General features: G+C 38.6%; 1 protein-coding gene across 4 annotated transcripts in view; it reads left to right on the forward strand.

The window, feature by feature from the left end:
* The window catches only part of SUCO (SUN domain containing ossification factor), a 113,197-nt gene that overhangs the window by 77,690 nt on the left and 9,430 nt on the right, over positions 1–26,077 (forward strand). For 3 of the 4 annotated variants that reach the window (XM_088482183.1, XM_088482186.1, XM_088482185.1), the window contains 11 exons: positions 983–1,003; positions 1,177–1,232; positions 4,688–4,779; positions 7,006–7,071; positions 10,098–10,178; positions 11,595–11,688; positions 13,433–14,566; positions 15,004–15,091; positions 16,861–16,965; positions 17,612–17,766; positions 18,356–18,447. In XM_088482183.1, coding sequence (XP_088338309.1) covers positions 983–1,003; positions 1,177–1,232; positions 4,688–4,779; positions 7,006–7,071; positions 10,098–10,178; positions 11,595–11,688; positions 13,433–14,566; positions 15,004–15,091; positions 16,861–16,965; positions 17,612–17,766; positions 18,356–18,447 — 1,984 coding nt within the window. The remainder of the gene's footprint in view (positions 1–982; positions 1,004–1,176; positions 1,233–4,687; positions 4,780–7,005; positions 7,072–10,097; positions 10,179–11,594; positions 11,689–13,432; positions 14,567–15,003; positions 15,092–16,860; positions 16,966–17,611; positions 17,767–18,355; positions 18,448–26,077) is intronic. The other variant, XM_088482184.1, reaches the window with a different exon arrangement.

Genomic DNA, 26,077 nt, shown 5'->3' on the forward strand with positions numbered 1-26,077 from the left:
CGGTCTGACAGACATTTTATCTGGCTGTGTATGCCCAGCATAAGATGTATCTATTATTTTAGCAATGACATTGGGACAGAAATCCAGTGCCACAAAACCAAACATAGGAACCACTGACTCTCACATATGAGAATATTTTCCCCACCAGTGCTTTAAACTGGCCAAAAGTTACCAAAATAAAAAGTTATTTCAGATCATCATTTCCAAGGATAATTTACTCTGCTCATGAAGGTACCACTTGCGGCAGCCAATGTGGTCGCTGTAAATAGGTTACCCTGGCTACTATAGGCAATGCCCAGTTGAGATGACCCATTATGGGGGAGATATAGTATACTAAAGCGAGGTAGTGGTGTATATATGACAGATGATGTCAGAATAGAGTAGCTGAACTCGACTTTCAGAAGCTTGTCAAAAGAAATATTGCATTCTACTTGGGGGAGAAAAGAAAAAATAATTGCAAAAAAAAAAAAGAATAAAAAAAATAAGGCTTTCTTATTGTTGTGCTGTAGTATACAGGAATTGCTTGCACAGAAGAAAATGTGGTTACTTGTGCTTATTTGTTTGCACCACACCAATGTTAACAGGATATAAGTCCTTTTATCGCTGTGTAGCTTTACTAAGTATTTGCAAACATTTCTCCTCTCGCTATTGTAATACCCTGGGAAAAACAATTGAAAGCCTTCCACTTGCTGCTTTTTTTTTTTTTTTTTTTTTAAAAAGCAGCACACACAAGCAAAATTTGGTTATGCAATAATGTACTTATTTTCCACATCTCTTTTAAAAAAAGCTTATTTTATTCATAACCTAAATACTTTAGGTGAAAGCTTAACTAATGTATGCAAAATACTACAACTTTATAATTGTATCTGCCTAATGTTTCTTTAATAATCCTTATTTAAATGCTGATTCTTTAGATATGGCTCGTTGCATGGATCTTGTTTCTGTACTGACGCTTGTTTTTTCTTTTTCCTTGTTGCTTCAGATGTTCATCAAATACATAAAGGTTAGCAACAATCTCTGAATGTTTTCTGTACAGCTAATGAATGCATGGCGAGAGGTGCTTTCAGATCTCACTAGAGTACATTCACATTTGCTTGTAGGTGCAATTCCGTAAGCATAATGATGCCTTGCTTTATAACAAGTTTGCCTTTTGAATTGACTTCCTGTATTCTTTAGGTGGAACTGATCTCTCATTTTGGATCCGAACATTTTTGCCCATTAAGTCTCATAAGGTAATGTGGAAATCCTTAGATGATTATCATAAGTGTTGTGTTCAAGTAAACAAGAAAACCTCACTTGAGCTCCTCTGGTCCGGCAGACCCCACATTTTTGGTAATAGTGGATTTTTTTAAACTTCTTACAGCGGTATCATTGCTCATTGGGAAAGTATAAGCAGCTCACAGGTGAAAGATAGTGACGACCCTGCTAGCAGTATAAAAAATGACCACACTTTATAAGTGTAGCTTATTTTTCGTGTTTTGGATACTGTTATTATTCTAAAGGGACAGTGTCTTTTTAATGTTTACATTGATAAATCTGTATTGCAGATTTAGAAAGATCCAAAAAAATTACTTTTTAGCATTTTTTCTTTATTTTTGGCACTATATTGTACCTATTGTGCTCCCGAGAGGCCCAATTATTACCAGACATGCCCTGCAAAACCCTGGTTATATGTATGTGTAATCCACAGCATTAGATTAACTGGTCAGGTTACATAAGTGGAATGTAGTAATGGTGAACCTAGGGGTTATAAATTAATAAAATAAGAGAAAGTGAACCCTTTCTTAAAAAAAATAAAATGATTTTGAAATGACAAATTTTGATATGTCAGTGTTGGTGTCTGTAACCTCCTCAGCCTATTCTTTAGAAGCTTTGTGCAGAACAATCCTGGTTGCATATGTGGCTACATGTTTAAGCTCTAGATCACTGCATTAGGAAATCTGCATGTTTTCTATGAAGATGTGGAAGGAGATGTAGAAAGAATGAATACAATTAGAACAGGGGTGGGGAACCTTTTTTCCTGCCAAGGGCCATTTTGATATATATAACATTATTCGCGAGCCCAGTGTAGGCCACACCCCTCTGTGTGACATCACACGCTGGCAGGGCCACAATTGCCGGTGATTACAGCAATGCCCAGATTATCCCGAGGATGCTCCAGGGAGCTGTAAGAGCAACGCTGTGACAATCTGAAGCGCCCAAAGGACGCCCCAGGCGGCACTGCTGCATAGATTCTGGCTGTAGGTTACCATTCTAGGCACCCTGCTAGCCAGATGAGGCTAGCAGAAAAAAGCTCTGAGGGCCAGACCAAATGATTCTGAGGGCTTTATATGGCCCCCAGGCAGGAGGTTCCCCATCCCTGCATTAGAGGGCTGTCACTTTGTGTATTAGTTTGAGTGGTTTAGTTGTGAACTGGGCACCTTACCCACTGGCATTGTGTTTCCATCAATAAAACAAGTGCAAATGGCATATGAAAATGCATGTGTGTTATGCAATCTATAGTCTCTGAATCTGTATACAAAGTGTTGCAATGCTGGAGCTGCACCTTTTTTTTCCACACCAAGTTTCGTTGTGCTTCAGTTACAGACTCTGTCACACACAGATATAAAAGTGTTGCCTATCAAATTAATCGGCACAGTCTCCTGGAGTGTCCTAGTACATCTCATTGCGGAAAAGACGCTTGGTGCATGCAGAGTTGCAGGGGAACTGGCAGCTCACGTCAGTCATCGTGCGCCCCTAGGCATATTCAGACTAGATGTATGAGGACACATCTGTACACATCAAGCTGAAAGGGGTTTTCATTTGTTTTAGTAACCATAATGTACTTATATTGATGTTTGTTGGGTTAGTTTTGTTTTTAAGTGAGCACTTTTTTTTTAGCTTTAAGATGTATTTTACATATCTTGAGATATTGGTGGTCTTTATGTGCTTTTAACCTGGAAATGTCCTAGCAAGTGTACATTTCAAGTGCAGATCCAATAGCTTATAGTCCTTAACCATAATCGAATACATCAATTAGTATTAAGGGAACCTGTAACAGTCACAAATGTACAGATGTGTCCTTATACACCTAGCCACAATATGCCATGTGACAGACGCCTGGCATGACTGAGTCTTCATGTCCTGTGCAACAATGCTTGCACCAAGCCTCTTTTTTGCTCAGAAATGCATCTTAGTTGCAATGTGATGCGAGTAAGACGCACCAGGAGACTGCACTGATTAATTTCAAATGCAGCACTTGCAACTTAGGGCCGGATTCAATTAGCAGCGAAAAGTGTCATTTGGAGGAAGTTTTAGCCGATTTGCGATTTCCGCCTGTTTTCTACTTTTCTCCGTATTCAATTACAGGATATTTTCGACTACGTGAAAACTTTACATGGAAAAATAGGCGAAAAAGTTTCTCCACAAATAGGCAGGAGAATTGGAAGCGCAAAATCGCTATTTTGGTGTGCAAATGTGGGGAATTGATCCAGAACCCTTTAGTCATTAGGTGGGGGGTCCAATCAGTCAAAAAAACACCCTGGGGTGAAAATGTAAAGAGTGTTGGAAAATGGGTAAAAATTGGGGGGCCTGGTATTTTTGTTTTCGTTATTTTAAATTAGCATTTTAGCAACCTCAAAATATACTAGTACTCCTTTTCATCTACCCCAAATTTAACTACGGTACTTTATTTTTCTGAAAAAACATTGTCTTCTATAACTTTTCCACATACATGGAAATAATCATATAACAGCCCTTTGCACTAAGTACTTTTATTAGGGCTACTACTATTCTATATTGATTCCCAGGGTCACTGAAGCTTTTTATGGGGTACAGACTGATTTCCCCCAAAAATGATGTCCTTTACACTAGTTTTGTTTTGTAAAACATTCGCCTATCCGCGTTTTTGCCTATTTTACAATTGAATAGGGCAAAATGCAGGGATGCGCATGGAGAAAACATTGTGGCAAAACAGGCTAATGAGACCAATTCATTCCACTTTTCGCCAGACGGCACTTTTCGCAGCTAATTGAATTCGGCCCTTAGTCTATACGAAACTTGGCTGGGTAAAAGCTGCATTGTAGCACTTCATACAGATTCAGTGTCAGTTGCAGACATGTACAAGTGTTTATCAAATTAGTCAGTGCAGTGTGTCTCCCAGTGTGTCTTGGTTGCTTCGCATTGCGAGAGTGACACATTTTTTACATGAAAAAAACGCTTGGTGAAAACAAGTTGCACAGGACCTGCAGCGCCAAGAGGGGGTTATTTGGCATGACTGCAGCAGTAGTGTATGTGGACACATCTGTAGATGTAGAGGTTTCACAATGACAGATCAAAAATCTTCACATTCTGAATGCAGCCTGTTGATGTTTTTTTTTATATTCCCTTGGAACAGTGTTTATCTCGAGTTGTGAAATGTTTGCCTTACACGTTGCATATGTGTGATATTTGCATAGAAGCTAGTTTCCAGAATGCTTGTGGCTTTTTCTGGATAAGTATTTTCTTCTTCTGTAGTTTTTAAGTTCTATGCTTGCAACATACTAAATGACCTTTGTTATGTAGCTGACCGTGACTGTAGTAGAGGGCACTAGGTGTCCTGAAAGTGTGAATGACCTTACACCATCAATGTACCTAATAATAATCTCCAAGCGTATCACAAAAGTGAAGGTGGACCCATCAACTACTCCTAACGTTTCATGTCTCTCAGGGTTTTCGGTACCAGCATGGTGGAGGAGTATGAAGAAATAGTTGACTCCCAGTACCACTCGGAACGGCCAGAAATATATGATGAAGATGAAGGTAGCATTTACCCCAATATAGCGTTGTCGTCATTATCTGAGAAATGTTCCTTTTTTTTTTTTTTGTGATTCCAGTTCTGTTTAATTATCCTGGATACTTCCATCCAAGACGTTCATATATTGTCTTTGCTAAAACTTTTTTTTTTTATCATGAAACAGACGTGTGTGTGTATACCTCATATATTTTGAACCCAATGTGCACAGTGCATAGGCTGCTGAGCTTCAATAATATGAAAATCCCTCACTGACAAGCCCACCGACGCTACAGAAATACATTAACACGCCACCACACATGTATTCTCTCCTGTCACACATGCACGCTGCCAAGCCGCCACCCAGGAACAGCGAGTAGTAGCCCACACAGGAACGCAACGTGCACATTGCCCACCATAGGTTACCAACGTACCATGACAAATGCATGTGTGGGTCTTTATGGACCCAATAGTGGTTGAATATTGGCATGCCGTGCCCACTACTGTTATGATCCATAGAAGTGACAGGTAAACAAGCTCAGGACTTTAAATGCAGCCTACCGTGTGATAGTCCGATATCACAGCACTGACCATAAACTCTGAGATGTGGAAACAGATATGGATCATTCAGCCTTTGGCTCCCGAGTTGTTATGGAAAAAGGGAAGAGTGTCGAAGAGAGAAAGAGAAATGGAGGGGACTGAAAGAGAGAGTACTGGTGTGAGGGGAGGGGAGGGGAGGGGGAGGGTTTGGGGTGCTGAATGTGTGTTTGTTTGTTTTTGTAGCTTGTGGACAAGTCTTCTTTGAATCTTGTTTAATTGCTCATTAGGGCCAATACAATTTTCATGTAATTATGAGGGGGCTAGCTCTTGAAAAGACCACATATCTGCACCCATCTTTTTCAAACAAGCGATCACTTTTTTTTATTGTCTTTCTGATTGTGACGACCAAACACATTTTATCTAAATTTAAAGTATTGATTATTTATTTGTTTTCCTGGCTCCTATTTACACTAAATGCTAATGGAGTACATATAGAAAGGGAAATTGTTCCATCTTTTTCAACTTTTATTTCATAAATGAATAATGTGATTATTTTTTCCTCCTCTATTATACCACCACCTGGTAACTAGTATGATTTATAGACTTGGGTTAGAAAAGTAGTTAACACCTTATTTGATATGTTTGGTTGTATAGTTTCCTAGATGGTTTGCCTTCCTGACCGATTTATTTTCTGTGCGTCCCATACATTGCATTTGAAACAAAACAAAATTGTGCAAAGTGTTCATAGTGTTAATCCATGGCTTATAAAGAGGTCATTCTTATTTCTGAAAATGCAAAGTCCTCTGGGGAAAGGAAAGCTAGGCTTGGCCGTGGAGAGGTTAAGATGACTTTCACCATTTATAATAATTTTTTTGGTGGCACAGGGTTTTCATTCCATTGAGGTCCTGACTATGTTGTATGTTCTCTCCATATTTGCTTGAGTTTCCTAAGGCTGCTCTGGTTTTCTCTTACAATCCAAAAGCCCTCTGATAGACTAATTGGCGTCCAACAAAAATGGACCTTAGTGTGAATGATTAGGAAAGCAGCAGATAAGTGCACCCAGGAAGGCTACGTCACCATCTTCAATAATGTAATGTTCTTTGAGTCAGTTTGGAAGTGAAATACTATGTAAATATGTTTTGATTCATACAGTGTGTAGCATTACACTGTTGTGTACTTGCACTGTTGCACGGAGTGTACTTTGAATTTGGTCTGGCATAGATGCCGTTATCTCCTGCAGTAGGAAGAGTCTTCATTTGAAATTGATATGCTGCATATCCACACTGTAGTACGCCTTTGCTGTAAACATGGGTTGTCCTGCATCCTATAAGTCTACAGGTCTAAATATTTAAAGGCTAAACTCAGTCTTTAAAAACTGTGCTGCCATCTAGTGGATTACATATTGTTTAAAAAAAATATAAAATAGTTCTTATTTTCAGAGTCTGTCTTTATTATGTAATGCTGCAAACATTCTGGGAACAGTATGCAGCCATTTGCATAGTCGTTGCTTCCTCCATTGCTGAAATTGGCAAACTGTGTCCAGCCAGAGCGGTTTTGTTTGTGCAGATGAGACAGAGCTCTGGTGATTTCTGTTGTACTGTGCTTGGAAATGAAAAGGTGGACTTTACTCTTAATTGCTCAATCACATTTAAACAATTACCAGTGTAATTCAATGTAATGTGAATTCAAAGTTTTTACCTATTTATCATTCTCAGATTATCCAATGGACTATAACACCCGGGATGATAAATCCTCTAAAAATCTGCTAGGTTCTGCTACAAGTGAGTGACACTCCTTACCCCAAATCCAACTATATTTATCAGTTTACACTTGTAATGCAACATTCACTATGAATCTACAATTTTCTTATTCACTGGTGTATGTTGTGTATTTTTGTTTTCCTACTTTAGTTGTTTTCCTTTTTCTTTATAGTGTGTACATCTTAAATTATTCCCCACTTTCTCACTGTTGTAATCTAAGAAAACAAATTATTTTCTGCCACTGTTTTTTATGAGATATTGTAATATATAGCATTTTTTAAATGCACAGTCTAGTAAGTAAACTTTAATTTTTTTTAAAGGTACCCTTTTTAGTTTTATGTAGAAATAATCAGCCCGGGTTGTGTATGGTATGGTCAGAATCCCAACTCCGGTATCCCAACAGGCTTCTGACACTTGTCTGTCAGTATCCTAACCCTCCCCCTCTCACTACCCCTAACCTTAACCCTCCCTCCCCGCAGCTTGAACCTAACCCCCCCCCCCCCTCCCCAGTGCCCTAAACCTAACCTTCCCCCTAGTGCCTAACCCTTCCCGTAAACTTGCTACAGGATTCAGGCGGTCGGGATGCCGGGATTCTGACAGGTGTCGGCATTCTGAGTGCCAGAATCCCAGCGGTTGGGATTATGACGCATCCCATCAGCCCACCTTATTGTAATTCTTGGTAGCATAAGTGTAGTAATAATTTGTCGTTAGTTCTGAGGTTAAAAAAATTTCAAGCAATTGAGAAACTCTGTAAGAGCTACTAACAGATGAGTGTTTTCAATTTGAATAAAGACTTCTAAATCCTGTACTGTGTGTTACGGGTATGGGGTGTTTCGTGGGGGATGTAGTTATGAGATCGGCGGCCGTGGTGCCGTAGGTCTCAATACCTACATCGAAATCCTGACAAGTGACTTAAGATAGGCGTCGTCGAAATACTGACGCCTATCTTAATCCCGACACCAGAACACTGAAGTAGTCCGGGGTGCCCTTAGCGTTAGCCGCAGGGGGAGGAGGGTTAATTTTGGGGAGCGTAGCGGGGTTAGGCTTGGGGGGGGCGGGGGGTTAGGGTGCGGTAAGGGGACGTTAGGGTTAGACACTGGCGGGGAGGTTAGGGTAAGGGGGGGGGAGAGGGGTACTTGGAGGGGCGGGGGATTAGGGTACTTACCTGCCCTGTCGGGATCTTCGGGCTGGCGGCGTCAGGCTATGCAGCCACCTGGACTTTATACCCATTCAGTTTGCTGGAGACACTATTTTCAAAATATTCTGAAAAACAAAAGTGATTTGATGATCATGTGACTTTTTATTATTATTACCCAGTTGAATCCTTTTGCTGTCACTATGAGGAGCACTGCATCAAATTTGTATTAGGAGATAGATCAGTGTTGGCTAACCTTGACACTCCAGCTGTTGTGGAACTATATATCCCAGCATGCCCTGCCACAGTTTTAGCATGCCCTAATAGCAAAACTGTAGCAGTGCATGCTGGGTTATGTAGTTCCATAACAGCTGGAGTGTCAAGGTTAGCCAACACTGCGATAGATGGAACTACCATGTTTGCAGTGTTATTTAGTTGTGACAGGGCACCTTTCCATGGGTTCACTCTGCAGAAGCGGAGCAGTGAGGAGGGAAAAGGCTGTTGGTACTTTTGGCAGCTGGCTGGCATATGTTTTTGAAAATCTGCGCCTCTCTTGAATAAGCCCTCCCCAATTGCCGGGCATTTCAGATAATAGACCCATCTCTACACAGTGGCATAAGTTCATCCTAGACGCCCGGAGGCAAGTTATAATTTGGTGCCCCCCCATCACAGCAGCTAATACTGTAATGTAACAATCACATGCAGACAGGCTATAGATAGATGAAGGCAGCAGCTGATGGTCTGACATGGAGCTCTCCACTAGTGTATGGTGGCTTCTCAGGTGCCGGGAAGGGGTGCCGTGTATTGGGCGGCCATGACGGTACACTCCGGGTACATAGTTACAGCTCTAAGTGGGGTGTGTGTATGTTATGTACAATGGAGGAGGTGCCCCTTCAGAGCTGGAGCCCGGCGGCAGGCGCCTCCATTGTCTCCCATAGTTCTGCCCCTGTCTCTACATACTCATTATGATTGTTGTGATACAAAAGCAATCTTGGACATTATATACAGGAACTGAACATTTTGTCCTGGGAATTTCCATGCAACAATTACATTTATATGATCAGCAAAGGTGCCATATATAAATGCTGGCCTTACTAAATAAAGACAATGGTGGGGACCCAGGACGAAGGACCTTCACTGACTAAAGTACAATAGTAGTTTCTTTTGAAAGGGAGTAGCATTTCCAGAAATGTTATAAAATAGTAAAAACCCCATTGTTCTCTACAACTAGTGGTAATATTGAAAGGTTTTTTCTCATTATTCTTATGCAACCTTGTAGGAGATGTCTTGAAAATTGCTGCGGTCTGTGTTTTGGGCTCCTTCATTGTTGCTATGAGCTTAGCTGCTGAATGCCATCTGATTAGCTATTTGTTACAGATCAGTAATAAAACTGCCCTTTTTAATGTGTTTGGCTGACGTTATTACCTATCTGGGTTGTCAGCCAATAATTGTAGTTTAATAAATAAAAACAGTAATGCATATATCATTAAAATTGGTAAAGTTCCATAAGTGTATTAAAGCATTGTTTAATTTCCCTTTTTTATTTAACTTCTATTTACTTGATTATTGGCACTTTGTTATCTTGATATAGGTTTCTCATTCGTACAGGTTAATATTAATCTATTTACACACTTCTATAATTATTTCTTTACTTATATCATTCATTTTCCCGAATTATGTGAACAGTATGAAACTGGTTTGAAAATATGCAAAGTGCCAAATAATTTCTGTAATGGTAAAAGGGACAATGTGAGTAGAAGTAACCAATGCTTATCTAGAACATACCATTCTCATCCCATCAGATATCAGTATCTATGACCTATTATATGGTTCTAGAGTATTGTCTCCCCTCCATAGATAGCATTGAAACGAGTGCAGTAACATTTGCTTGTGTTCCCTGCGTTCTCTTCAGATGCCATTCTTAGCATGGTGAATAATCTTGCAGCTAACATGCTGGGTGCGAATACTGAGGATGAAATCACTGAAGGGAAAGGTAGCTGCTTTACATTTTGTATTTAAGCATTAAAAATAAGCTAATATGACAAATATCCAATTTTTTGTATTATTTACAGTAACTATTGTAATAGTTGGTAAAGTAATAAATAGTAATAGGGTGTTCGGTTTCTACAGAATTTCAGGTAAGAGTCTTTACTCTCATAAATATCACCAGTATATCTTAAAGTTCAGTGATCAGGTGACAGATGCAGGGTTTTTTTTTTTTTTTAAAGTCCTCTTACAAATGGGCTTGTGTGTTGCATTGCCAATCTGTGTCCTGCCATACACATTATGGGCCTTCGAGAAAGTCCACTAGCACCTCATAATAATGCAGCTTGCAGAAAATTTGTTGCACTGCGCTTGCACACATCTTGTGCCCGCATTTTGAGCTGTGTATCTTATACTTACGCCTGATGAGTTGGTTAGGAGCTTTAATTTGTAAGTTCAGTGCATTAGGGTCATGGAGACACAAGGGGCGTCCGATTACGACTTGCATATATTTTTTAAGATTTGTCTCTCCGGAAGCAAATTTCCGCACATTCCATAGGCCTGGTGCATATTTAGCGCTTAATAGCTGTATTTTTGCTCCAGACATAATTATCTGCAAAATGCAACGTTGCACGTATTTTACGTTACCTGCAACTTATAATACAGCCACAGAAAATTAAGTGTATGGACTCTTTCTTGTGTACAGTATGCAGAAGTCGCAGTTTTATGTTTAACGCTAAAGCAGAACGTATGGTACGGCTGATTCATGTTAAATGTTTTTCAGCAGCTTAGTAATATACTTAACCAAATTATGTATTTACACAAAAAAAAACGTAAAATAAAAAACCTCACACACAAAAAAAACAACTTGTATATTTTATGGTAAAACCACGTTTGGTAGGATAAGAAACCGATTAAACAGCAATTTAATCACACTAGTTAGTGATTGTGATTGCGTTTTAAATACTGTTTGCGAATTGATAAGTGGGAAAGAAATTTTTTAAGATCAAGATACATTTACATTTTACTGAATGATACTCAAGCAATATACTGTAGATCTCATCTCATGATCAGATCCAGTTATTCCAAGATCATACATTGATTTATTGAAGTTGTCATCTGTGACCTACATTATAATACTACTGTCCTCGCTCTTTGTAACTGTTTGCAAATGACACAACCCATGTCTAAGCAACATTGCTGTTAACAGCATGATATTTCATATTGTATGACTATTAATATTTATGAACATTTATTTATGTAGTTTCAGCATGCTCCAATGTGCTTTACAATTAAGAAGAAACACCAAAAACATTGTGCTGAATGTTATTCCCCCAGACGTGTGTGACTTATCACATGTATAAATATTAATGCACGATACAAATGACATTTCTTTGTACTTTGAGATTCTTTTTGCCTTTTTTAGTTTTGAATGGCAGTACAACCAAAAATGTTACTGCAGAGCCTTCAGATGCAGGTACAACAAAGGCCTTTGAACAAACTATAACTCCAACAGCTACGTAAGTGTTCTTTTATTTTTTATTTCTATTAACAAGGGTGGATATTGTGCAGGGGCGTATCTATAATGGGTGCAGGGTGTGCGGGGAACACGGGCCCCTGGGTCTAGGGGGGCCCTGCACTGCACACCCTGCACCCATAATATTACTTACCTCTGCGGAGTTCCACGTCGGTGCGGGGGTCCGGCGCTGTAAAATGACTGGGAAATGGCAGCGGCGGCCGTTTTCCAGTCGTTTACGCAGTACAGGGAAAATGGCCGCCGCGGCCATTTTCCCGGTGACCTGTGCATACACTATAGACTCTTGGCACACTCTAGTGCCCAGAGTCTATAACTCCGGAGCTGGCCGCGCACAGCTCAGTGCGCTGCCGGCTGGAGAGGAGGGGGCCCATGTCGGAGACTGCACACAGGCCACCTCCTTTCTAGAAATGCCCCTGACATTGTGTAAAGTAAATAAGGGGATACAAGTGCTATCAATATTCAATATTACAATTAAGCATTCAGTGTAGTCAGGGCAATTACAAGAAAAACAGTAGTATAAAATACTTAGCAGATAATAGGTTTACCCTTGTATGTTCTTTTGAGCACCTCTTGTATCCCTAGCGTAAGAAAAAATTGATAAGCAAAAATAAGCAAAACCCATTGGTGACAGACTCCTAAATCTCATATCTTGTGTGAGGTCTTAAGGCACACATCCACATGCTGATAATACTGAGCGATTGCACAATTATGGCATCGTAATCGTGCAATCGCTCAGTAATCATGCACAAATTGTGCACTCTTGTCGGAATCGACCAGCAATGCGTGCTCCGCTGGTCGTTTCCGACATCAATCAGCGGCCGAACATGCTGTACAACCTGTCGATAATGTCAGGTTGAACATGGTAGGGGATAATTGATGTGCCTACACTGAATGACTGAACGTTCAGTGTAGGCACAGCACAGACTGAAACGACTGCACGATTACAATGTCGTAATCGTGCAGTTATTTTTTGGTCTGAAAGTGGATGTGTGCCTTTAGTGCTTATGTACTAATAATCGCGGTACTGTAATATGTATCCATGCATGCGCACTGTGTCCGCTTCTGGAGCCGGCCAGGGGCTGCGAGAGAGAATCCCGTCACTGGAGCCTCCATAGGCTTACAGTAGTTTACACATCTGAAGATGGTGTAAACTACTATGGCTAAACTCAGAAAAGCTTAGTACATATGGGGTCAGATTGCGGTCCCCATTGATGATGATGATGGGGACTGTGATATGAAGTGCTAATCGGCAGAAATCTCCTGCATTGTGCCATTAGTACATAGGATCGATACATAAAATGATGCAGAAATCAGCTTGATACATATGCCCCTTAAAAGATTATCAGTATTTCTGAAGACACTAGTCTATTATGTTGGAAAGATGCTGAATAAATTGTACCCTTTGCTTCTAAATGGAGAACTAAAACTTTGAAAATTACTTTTACCCCTTCAGGACTTTATATGTAAGTGTCGCATATCATTGTATTGAGTTATTAATGCTTACATCACTCTTTTTCGCATGTGGGTTACATCACTTTAAAGTTGCTGGATGTTCCATCAGTTAGTGTAACTTTACATTTGTGTCTGCTGAAGCTTTTTCAATTAATACCCATGAATTTACTTATACCAAAATATTGCTCTGTTAAACTGCAGTTTGCTTTGTAAATTACAAAACTTCTTTTAGAAAAATTGATTATATGGTATTAATGTGCCATGTTTTTTTCAAGGTTGGAAACGGAGACTGTGGATCCTCCTGCAGCACCCATACCTGAACCAGATACTCAAAAAGAAAATCCCATTGTTCAGTTAGTCCAGGAGGACGAGGATGAACAACCAAGCCTTTCAACTGTGACTCTCTTGGGCAGTGATGACCAGGAAGAAGAAATGGTATCCTGGTTTGAGTTTGAGACCCAAATTTACTGTGGCGAATTAGCAACCATCTGCTGTATATCCAGCTTCTCTGAATATCTTTACAAATGGTGTTCAGCTATCGTGGCCATTCATAGGCAGCATAGTAAAACAGAAGTGTACAAACGAAGGGAGGAAAATGACACCCAATCTATTTTGCAAACCTCAGTAAGTCCAACTGTTACTGAGACCTTGGCTGAACCGTCCGAGAGCAAGATTGCAGAGAAGGACACAACTGACTTTATTTTGGTAAATCCAGGAGACCTTTTACAAACTGGCACTTCAAATACAATTATTCAGTCCATCGACTTGGAACCTAGTCACACACAGGCAGTTTCTCAGTCTCCTCCCGCACATGCGACAACAGGTGAAACCCTTTCATCTACTATGTCTCTTTCAGAGGCCACCGAAATGGAGACAAGCCCCACTCCTAGCTTGTTTCCTTCAGAACCCGTACAGGAAGAAACACAGGAGCTGAAAACCAGCGAGACTCTGATTTATGCTGAAAACCCCACTGTACACTTGGAGAATATTATTATGCCAGATGTTGTAGATAGTACTATTAAACAGCGTGTTGACTACACTAATATTATTAAAGCTACAGAGACTCTTGAAGTTCAGGAAACTACCACACCTCCTGTGGAGGGTGAAGTGGAAGATAAAGATACACTACAGCCTGTGGTGACACAACCTGCTGAAAGCCCACCTGTGGTGGAGAGAAAGGAAGAAGACCAGGTGATAGACGATGTCTCCATTGTCGGTAGCATGCACAGAACTACTACTGATTTTTATGCTGAACTACAAAATTCTACTGATCTGGGCTATACTAATGGAAATCAAGTACATGGTTCCAACCAAAAGGAGTCTGTCTTTATGCGTCTCAATAATCGCATTAAAGCTCTGGAAGTTAACATGTCTCTTAGTAGTCGCTATTTGGAAGAGCTTAGTCAGAGGTAAGTGGTTTTTTATGCACCCCACAGTACTATACAGACTTTATGACAATGAATCTACTTGCACTGAGACCATATAAATTGCATCCTTGCATCCACCCTGTCCTGCTGCATTCGATCTTAGTGTCCTTTATCAATCAGGAAAAGAAGAGGGTTATGGGAATACATAAGTGACTTCGGAGCCCCCAAAAAAGGGAATCTCTAAAGGTTATTGTACAGTTGTTTTATTTTGTTCTAGTTTTAAACATTAATTAGAGTTGGCATAATGAGTACAATTTGTTATATCCAAATTCTTTCATGAATTTAATATATGAATGAAAACTGTAATAATAAAATATTTAATACAGTTGAAATAAACCCTTGCTGAAATTGTGTTTATTCCACCTATAACGTAACCATGGCATATTGTATGACATATTGTATGCTACATTGTGTTTTAGATACCGAAAACAAATGGAAGAAATGCAGAAAGCTTTTAACAATACTATACTAAAACTTCAAAACACTTCAAGGATAGCAGAAGAGCAGGTATCTGTAGTCTATTTTAAGTTATGTTTTCTACTTCTAGTCTTTTATAATTGATTTGTGCCAATGCTGCTGGACTGAAGTAAAGTTTGTTTTGAGAATTAATCTTCAATTATTTTTGTAATTGTCATGACCGATCCATTTGCTAAGAATAAATGTAACGGTTACCTTCCACTGAATCTGTATATAGTGAAAATTAAACCCCATCCGTTATAACCAGTATTTGCTGTGTAATATCCTAGCGTGCTATTTAATAAAATAGCCAGAAACTTCCCCACGTCTCCAATTTGTTGACCAAAATGACGTAGATGAGACTTGGGCAGACTTTGGTACCGATTCAGTTACCCATGGGATATGACTTAGAAGCGTCATTTCCCTTTGGCTCTATGTAAGGGAAGATTTTCCCTCAGTGCCTTCTAAGTACATATGTAATCTTATACATCGTTGGTGCAGTCGCGCTAAAAAGCCCCTCTGCACGCCAGGTCCCATGAGACTCTGCTAGCGCTGGGTGTCTTTTTTTTTTTTTTTTTTTGACAAAAATGTGTCTAATGGTGCATACACAGTCAGATTTGATGAACGATTGATTGATTTTTACAACAATTTGAACGATGAACGATTTCTGACAGTATTAAAATGAATGAAATTGTCAATCTGACTGCAAACACAATCTATGTCAGAGATCGTTATCTGACTCTGACATGCGGGAACGCGCATCGTTCGTCGATGCATGCCCTACATATGTCAAAGATATGAAGGATTGACCGATTTTTACAATCGTTATCGTTCATATCTGCTAAGAAATGTGACCGTGTGTATGCACCATAAGTCCCAATGAGATGCGATTAGGATGCACCCTCAGACTTGATTAATTTGATACGTGACACTAGCAGGTCAGTGAGTTCCTCTTGTACGGCGTGGCATGGGGTCTCTGTAACAAATGTGCATGGCTGCAACGTGGTCATCTGTCAGTTTTATTGATTTGCGTCCAAGGATGCTATTTCAGAAAACTCTGAACCTCAAGGAAATGCTTTGGGATATCCCTTTTTTTCTTTCAACTTCTCCTCTGCTCAGGGGCTGTGTTAGTCAAATAATTGAGGCTAGTGCGTAGGTGTGGTCAGTAGCACATATAATGAAATTGGGGATGTTACCATCTTCAGTAGTTATAGAAATTAATATAAAGTCGTGCATTAGCCAAACACAATGGTACGTTTACGTAAAGTGAAAGAAGAACTAGACATGGACCCAAATAAGAACTTGAGGGTCCTGTTGAGAATTACTGGAATTTGAGAGTATCCTATTTGTGTTGGTTGCAGGAAAAAAGAAAGTGGGACAAGCTCAGCGGTTTCATACTTTCCATCCTGACTTGCCCTATAGGAAGAAACTTGTTAGGACAACCATGACGGATTAGCTTTCTATGTATAAGAGAGAGTCCTTTTACAAGTTTTAGCCAGTGAGAATATGTGGGAGCAGCAAGAAGCCAGCATAGGGCCACAGCACTCCATTTCAAGCGACAGCTCTTCACTTACTTAGTGTTGGACAACTTTCTTAGAGATTATTTTTAGCATATCTTACATTTTATGATGTTTGGGGCAGCTGTTAATACCTTTTGCAACTCTTTTCCATACTAGCAAATGTCTAAAAAAATCTGTTCTTATGTGATCGAGATGTGGACGTAGATATGTAGTCTTTGCCAGTGTTTTACTTGCCAAAAACTAGTGGTGTTCATTATGCAGCAATGATTTCATTTGGTGAATCTAATCCTCTTCCATCAGGATCAGCGTCAGACTGAATCCATTCAACTGCTGCAAGCCCAACTCCTCAATATGACCCACTTGGTTCTTAATTTGTCTGCAACAGTCACTGAACTAAAACGGGAGGTAAATATATGTAATATAGTGTTTAAGGATGGTCTTAATTTTGTATTATGGTGACTGTTTCAATGTGAGTCCGTATGTACTAAACGTGCAGCAGTGGATCGTATGGGACTTTTTAAAAGGCTACACATCTTTTATAGCCTCTGTTCAGTGCAGTGTCAATGTGCAGTCAGACATTTGAGATCTCATTATGCTACTTCATTGTATATTTATCCTCCCTATTCTTTCAAGTGTGTATTAAGTTTATAAAATTTAATATTTAGAAAAATCGCTTGTGTGAGAACTGGCAGGGTATATTCTATGTATGAATGGTTAATATAGTGAAGTTATTAGCGCAGTTCAACTATATTCTACTGGCTGTTCCTCTCATGTCTGTGTTTTTGAAAGACCTTATTAATCAGTCTTTGAAAATAATATAGCATATTTGTTGTTAAAAGTTTGAACTTGAGAATGTACACTATCCATGTCTAGCTTGGATACATTCATACAGGTTCATTGTAGCTGCACGATCCAGTTTAAATCTATTCCGTTTGTTATGTTTTGTGGCTTGAGAAGGGAATCCATTGCTCTCATAACAAACTTTATCCTGTTGAACTACAGATGTACAGATTTCTATTAGCTCAAAATACTTATTCTTCTTGCATTTCAGGTGTCTGATCAGCACAGTTATTTAGTTGTCTCATTGATTTTATGCATTGTTCTTGCATTATTAATTTGCTTAATGCGCTGTAAAAACTCGTCACAGTTCAACGATGATTGCCTATCAAAAATTCCTAAAAGCAATAACTACCCAAGTCCCAAACGGTAAGTTCATTATCAGCGCTTCTTTTTAAAAACAACTAGGTCAGTAATGCATGTTAGCTTGTATAAATGAACTATGTGTAACATTTTATAAATGTGTATTATTCTAAGTGGTTATGTACACAGTGTGCTGCCATAGACATGAATGGGGTTAGGCGCATTGACAAGCTTTGCACATGCAGAAATGGAAATAGCAGCATGTAAAAGAACTAAGTTTATTTATTTTCATGTCTTTCGAAAGAGTATATCACATACATATGTTGTAGTAAGGATTCTGGAGAGCAGCCATTTAAAACATATTTTCCATGGGTCTGTATTTGTATCAAAGTTATTGGGTCTCAAAGCAGAATAAAATATATATTAGCTACATTTGTTGTAAAGTATTGTAGGTAGATATGCTTAAGCTTTAAATGGTCAATATTTAGGTCAAAGATTTGTATTGCATTGAATTACTGACTAAGCTATACAAGTTAATAGTCGTAACTTTCTTTTGGTGAAACCCACTTTCATGTTAAGATAGTTTCTCTAATGACATGTCCATTTTACACAAGGTCATTTTATTTTTTTAATTACTATATATTTTTTTTTTAAGGTGTTTTTCTTCTTACGATGATATGAATCTTAAGAGAAGAACCACATTTCCCCTGATCCGTTCTCAGTCATTTCAGCTATCCAATAAAGAAGGTAAATATTCATATTTCTTCCCATTCAGTGGTTTAAATGATGTAGACTGACCCGTATTGTATTCTATCTACACACACCGTGGTGCTAAACAACAGTGATTACTCAGGAAACAAAACAATATTTCCAAAATATCTAAACCGTAAGCTCAAAAGTCCAGTGGTGAAAATAAAGGAAAAGTGTTCCCCCAGCACTCTGCAAAGGACCAGCAATGAGATTTGAATACTACATGATAATAGAAATACAGATATCTCAGTTTGCTTATTTTTGCAAAGATATGTTTAAGCCACCAGGCCACGTCATGGCGTCTATGTTCTGGTGGTCCCTAATGCCACGTGACGATAGCATTCTGTTTGGGTCATATAATTGTGTAGTATAAGACTGCAGGATAATAGCACATATTAATATATCTAAATCAGTGGTTCTCAAACTCGGCCCTCAGGACTCCACACAGGTGCACAGGTGTAATCATTACTCACTGACACATTTTAAAAGGTCCACAGGTGGAGCTAATTATTTCACTTGATTCAATGTGGAGACATGGAAAATATGCACCGTTTGGTGTCCTGAGGACCGAGTTTGAGAACCTGTGATCTAAATTGATAGCTAATTCACCTGGATGAATGCCAAAATACTCCAAATGGCACTACAGGAACCAGCACACCCTCCAAATGCTGGTCCCATCCAAGCCTCTCAGAACAGTAATCTAAAATGGTGGTTGCTGAAATCAACTTAATGGCCCTTCACAGCTTTATGTTTGCCTAGTGAATTGCTAGTTACAGGATGCCAGCCAGGCTTGTACGAACCACACCAAATCTAAAATCTGAAAGAAATGAAAACAGCGCTTGCAATAACGAGTGAAAATTCACCAAATTGTGCAACAAAAACAAAATAAGTGGTCCAGTACCAAAAAAATAAAGCGATGGCTTACCTGAAATTTCAACATTACTCTATAGACCAATGTTGGCTAACCTTGACACTCCAGCTGTTGTGGAACTATATATCCCAGCATGCCCTGCCACAGTTTTAGCATGCCCTAATAGCAAAACTGTAGCAATGCATGCTGGGTTATGTAGTTCCATAACAGCTGGAGTGTCAAGGTTAGCCAACACTGCTATAGACTATTCTCCACAAAACCATTCTTCTTTCATAAACTAAAAATATGAAGAAAAACATAGTGCAATTGTGTTTAGGTATACCGAAGCAGTGGAATCACACGTACAATTTATACATAATATTAAGGCTTGTCTGAATTTCAATAGGAAGACCTAAGCCAATAACACTGTATACTCAACGCATCCTTATGTCAGACTTCCTCAGGGGCACGTGAGAACCATGCATTTATCCGGGTATAACAGTGCTACCAATTGACAAACAATTAACATATGTATGCAAGCAAAAATTTCTGAAACCAGAGATTTGATATTGGGGAAAACAGTATATAAAAATAAGCATATAAGATAGTATGTTTATACTATATACAGGCTGTGATAATAAAAATCAGGACTATACATATAAAGCATCCAAAAAAGAAAATTACCTTTTAAAAATGCATCCAGGGTCTGGATAGTATCGCAACCATATGTAAACAGACCTGTTCATATACATTACCAGTAAATGAATATAAAGTGCATTTGATGTAATATATAGTCCAATAATATCTCAGAACGGGTTAGCACTGAAAACGAGATCCGCATAAGCAAACAACACCCAGAGCACATCCGGGCTAATAAACTGAAGTGAAATGGGAGAAGCGGCTCTATCAGTCCGGAGGTACATCAGACCTCTAAACTATGCTAAACAGGGGAACTAGCACCATCTAGGGTCAAACAGCATAACTTATAATAAACCTTCTACTATAATTTGTTCATAGGATAGTTATCCAGTATTCCTAAAATCATAAGGCAATTTCATAATTAAAATGTATGGAACAATAGTGTTTAGTTTAAAAATCCAAAACATTTCCATTTGCAACAGAAGCTTATCTATACTAACCCCTCGCTCTCCAATTTTAACGTTCTATCGCTTGGCATTTTAGAAGCAAAGGATTAGCAGTGTTGATTTCTAAAATGTATAGGGACAGTTAAATGATTTTTTTTTATACCTCCAGGTGTTCTTGTATAAGAGTTTTGAACAGTCTTTAGTGTTATACAGTGTATGTGTCTATATAATATATATACAGTCAGGTGTAAAAATATTGGGACATTGACAGAATGTTCATATTTTGGCCTCTATTCACCACCACTATGGCTTTGAAATGAAACAAACAAGATGTGCTTTAACTTTGACTTTCAGATATGATTTGAGGGTAATTACATCCAAATCAGGTGAACGGTGTAGGAATTACAACGGTTTCTATATGTGCCTCCCACTTTTTAAGGGGCCAAAAGTAATTGGACTATCAACTCCAAAGCTATTTCATGGACAGGTGTGGGCTATTCCCTCGTTATTTCATTATCAATTAAGCAGGTAAAAGGTCTGGAGTTGATTCTAGGTGTGACATTTGCATTTGGAATCAGTTGCTGTCGACTCTCAATATGAGATCCAAAGAGCTGTCACTATCAGTGAAGCAAGCCATCATTAGGCTGAAAAATCAAAACAAACCCATCAGAGAGATAGCAAAAACATTAGGTGTGGCCAAATCAACTGTTTGGAACATTCTTAAAAAGAAAGAACACCCGGAGAGCTCAGCAACACCAAAAGACCCGAAAGACCACGGCAAACAACTGTGGTGGATGACAGAAGAATTATTTTCCTGGTGAAGAAAAACCCCTTCACAACAGTTGGCCAAATCAAGAACACTCTCCAGGAGGTAGGTGTATATGTGTCAGTCAACAATCAAGAGAAGACTTCACAAGAGTGAATATAGAGGGTTCACCACAAGATGTAAACTATTGGTGAGCCTCAAAAACAGGAAGACCAGATTAGAGTTTGCCAAACAACATCTAAAAAAGCCATTACAGTTCTGGAACAACATCCTATGGACAGATGAGACAAAGATCAACTTGTACCAGAGTGATGGGAAGAGAAGAGTATGGAGAAGGAAAGGAACTGCTCATGATCCAAAACATACCACCTCATCAGTGAAGCATGGTGGTGGTAGTGTCATGACGTGGGCATGTATGGCTGCCAATGGAACTGGTTCCCTTGTATTTATTGATGATGTGACTGCTGACAAAAGCAACAGAATTAATTCTGAAGTGTTTCGGGCAATATTATATGCTCATATTCAGTCAAATTCTTCAGAACTCATTCGACGGCGCTTCACAGTGCAGATGGACAATGACCCGAAGCATACTGCAAACGCAACCAGAGTTTTTTAAGGCTAAAAAGTGGAATGTTATGCAATGGCCAAGTCAATCCCCTGACCTGAATCCGATTGAGCATGCATTTCACTTGATGAAGACAAAACTGAAGGGAAAATGCCCCAAGAACAAGCAGAAACTGAAGACATTTGCAGTAGAGGCCTGGCAGAGCATCACCAGGGCTGAAACCCAGCGTCTGGTGATGTCTATGCGTTCCAGACTTCAGGCTGTAATTGCCTGCAAAGGATTTGCAACAAAGTATTCAAAAGTGAAAGTTAGATTTATGATTGTTTAGTTTGTCCCATTACTTTTGGCCCCTTAAAAAGTGTGAGGCACATATAGAAACCGTTGTAATTCCTACACCATTCACCTGATTTGGATGTAATTACCCTCAAATTAAATCTGAAAGTCTGCAGTTAAAGCACATCTTGTTTGTTTAATTTCAAAGCCATTGTGGTGGTGAATAGAGGCCAAAATATGAAAATTCTATCAATGTCCCAATATTTATGCACCTGACTGTGTGTGTATGTATATGTATGTATATATATATATATATATATATATATGTTTGTGTATGTATGTGTGAGTGTGTGTGTGTGTGTGTATATATATATATATATATATATATATATATATATATATATATATATATAATATTTATATTACAACATATATATTACTGAGAATACGTAATTAAGCAGAGTTTTCAAACATCTGTGTATCAGTTTAAATGAGTGGAGGATAATGATGTGAAACAAACAGGAGTTGTGATGGTGTATCTGTCTCTCTCGGTCTGTCTTTCTCTTACTTAAATGAAAGAGTTAAGTAGTGCAGTTTGAACAGTTTGCATCGTCATCTTTTATGTGTTCTGCTTTCCTGCTTGGCTCTAAGTAGAGGATGTTGGTTCATCCTGCATACATTAGGTATTAAAGAACGCCAAAGTAGATGCCAAAGTAGAGAAAGTAAGATGCCAAAGTAGAGAAATAAGGTGAATACAATCATCAGTTAGTCCGTAGCCTCCACCAAACAGAATGTTGCCAGCAGTTTTTTTTAGAACGAGATAGAACTGTATACATCTTTCAGTCTTGTTCATTTTTATTTTTTATATATAAAATCAATTATATATATATATCTCAAATTATAATAGATAGCTATCTCCGGTGCCTTCCTTGGGAGGCTAGCTCACCCACAAATACAAAGATCATAAAGAAGGCGGCACTCAGAGGCTGGAAATGAGGTGACAAATCATGGCTTCTATTACAACGTTTCGGGGAACGAATCCCCTTCGTCAGGACACAAAATAACAAATAAAAATGGTACACGCAAAGTAAACTTCCCCCATGTGTGTGTTAGTGTGGATGCCAAGCTAGCTTCCGGTGACTGACGTTCGGTACCGGCAGCTACCGTCGCTATTGGAATGACATCACTCAGAAGGTGCCCAACACTGGGAAATCTGTCTGTTTTGGGTAGTCATGGTTACCAAACTAAGCGCATGTGCGAACCACTTGTAGCCCTTACACAAGAATATATATAGAGAAAAATACTAGTACACTATTTGGTGTGTTAAAAATTAAGAAAAATAAATACAAAATAAGCAAAAAAGTATATAAAAAAAGAAGTATTAATAAAATATAAAAAAATAAAAACAAATATATTTTTATCTATAACACCATATAAATATGTGATTCAATAAACCATGCTATAAAATAGCATATTATATTAAAGTAGTGGGAATGAAGGATTAAAACAAATAGTGTGTTAATAAATGTAGCTAACTTGACACACAATATAAAGTACTAATATATAAGTACTTAACTTATTACACAATAGCGGTGAATTTCAGCAAAATATTAGTGAGTTTTTAGCCTTAATAGAGTATTGTTAGTTTACTCTACAACAAGCATTGCAGGAGCTATATTCAGGGGTATACAGCTTACTATGAATATCTGTATGTCCTATATAATTACTGTTCACAAATAATTTTGTGCTTACATTATGAATCAATATACTGACTGATATAACATATATATGGAAAGTGGTGTTGTCTTGGCACTCTTGTAGAGAGACCTGTGGAAACTGTTATCTTCAAGTAACATGATTTGCACACAGAGTGCTGAGTTGGAGAAAAATGTTAAGCGAGTTGTATTCATTTAGCCCTCTAGGGGCAACAGTACCAATTGTGTGGATCCAACGGCTCTTGCATCTACGTAATTGTTGTAGGCGATCTGCACCTAAATTTTAAGGGGGGTACCCAGTCTATCAGTTTGCACTTTAGACTCGCAATTTGGTGTCCTTTTACTACAAAGTGTCTAGCAACATTTTTATCAAAAGTGTCTGTTTGGTGTACTGACCTAATGGAGGCTCTATGATTATCCATTCATTCTCAAAAGTTTCTAGAGGTAAAGACCACATGGGCTTATAAGTATGCATATGACATGGTCTAAGATACAGTGCAGTTTATAATTAATCTTTATATTCTTACCCGTATGTGGGGGTGGGAATGTGGGGCTAGGGATCATAGCCCTGCACGTTATACAGCCTGCACATTTATAACTTCCTGGTTTCTTTTTCATCATTTCATTTCTTATCTTTTTCTTTTTAATCCGGATTCAGGGTAGGTCTTAAGAACATTTGTTTTAAATTTGGTCCCCTTTTATACGCCATCATCGGAGCACGAGTATCTGTAAAAGGCAGAGAGTTATCTAATTTGATCGGCCAAAGTCTCTTGAGAGCTGTATGTGTTGCATCGGCTAGATTATCATATACTGTTACGAATATCAGTCTGTTCTCAACTTCTATTCATGGTCTTGGGTACTTGTACTTGCTTTCTTTAGGCATTTCTTTAGTACCTTGTTTGTATATCCTTGTTCTTTAAGCCTATCTGTCATCTCTGCCAATTGGGTCTCTTGATTATGTTTGTTAGTATTGTTACATAGTACTCGTAGATACTGTGATCTAGGCAAACTGTCTTTAAGAGCCGGTGGGTGATTGCTAGAGGTTAATAAAAAATTTTTTCGGTCTGTGGGTTTATGAAAAAGTTGTATGAAGTTTCCCATCTTGTCGGTCGACTGAGATATCCAGAAAGTTCACCAATTGTTTATCCACATGTTGTGGGTAAATTTTACTGGGTGGTCAAGATTATTTAGATATTCCACCATGTGTACAGAAGCACTTTCAGGACCCTGCCAAAGTAAGAAGATGTTGTCTATAAACCTCCTGTAGAACTTGATATATTGACCAAAACATGGGTAAATAAATATCTCCTCGTATTCCGCCATGTATAAATTGGCGTATGCGGGGACCCCATGGCGGTTCCTGACAGTTGTAAGTAGAAGGAATCCTTATACATGAAATGGGTATTATATAGAACAAGTTCTGGGTTTACAATGAATTCAATAGGAGGTTTACTTTGGGAAGATGTTGTCATAAGGGCTCTCTTCAAGGCACTTAGACCTTGTTCATGTGGTATTATAGTGAACAAGGAGGACCTATAATATATATAATGTAACACGGGTTGTTGAAATGAGGAATCCAGACAGGCAAGTATTTTTGGTAAAGCAGTGGCTTTTTAATAGCAGCAAACACTGCACCTTAGCATACGTGAGTTTTGGCCTGCACATATGTATGTACGCACATACCCCTGGTTGAGACTATAAGAATTCATGTTTCTTTTAATAGATACTCTTGTATTTTGATGTTACATCCTAAAGGATTTATAAACTTGCCTTATTCTATATCTCTATTAACTGCAGTTGATCTCATTGGAGTAGTTCTCTCATTGGGTGTCCAATGCTATAAGTATGACCGTCAACAGTAAAAATGAAATTTGAGTAAAGCCTCTGTTAAACTGTTGTTTCTAAGGGTAAACCACTCTCCGGCAATCTCTCACTCCTCACAAATAGCAATTTGCATAGGTGAGGAGCAGTAGAATGAGGAATAGTGGATCTATACCCGGACCTTCCTTATTTCTATATATAATGTCTAATTATGAGATCTCCTTATATGAAGGATATTGCTAATGCACTCATTGATACCTTCCAGTTGAATAAATCAGAATATCGATATTTGTAAACATCCATATGTTATTTTTGAATATTTCGCCTTATGAGAGATGGTTTAGTTAAAAACTGTATTTTAGTATTTTTTTCTGGGATTGATCAATACCAAAAATTCTGAGAATTTTAGAGATATAGTGTTGTCTTGTATGTTTTATTATTTATTACATTTTTCTTTTCCAATTACTCATTTGGGTGATAATCTTCTGTGTGATATTTGTAGTATCCTTTTGTCTTATCGTGTGTCATTTGTTAGTAGCTAATGTCTGACTA

The sequence above is a fragment of the Taudactylus pleione genome, unplaced genomic scaffold (genome assembly GCF_031769625.1).
Source record: "Taudactylus pleione unplaced genomic scaffold, aTauple2 ptg000017l, whole genome shotgun sequence".
NCBI lineage: Eukaryota > Metazoa > Chordata > Amphibia > Anura > Myobatrachidae > Taudactylus > Taudactylus pleione.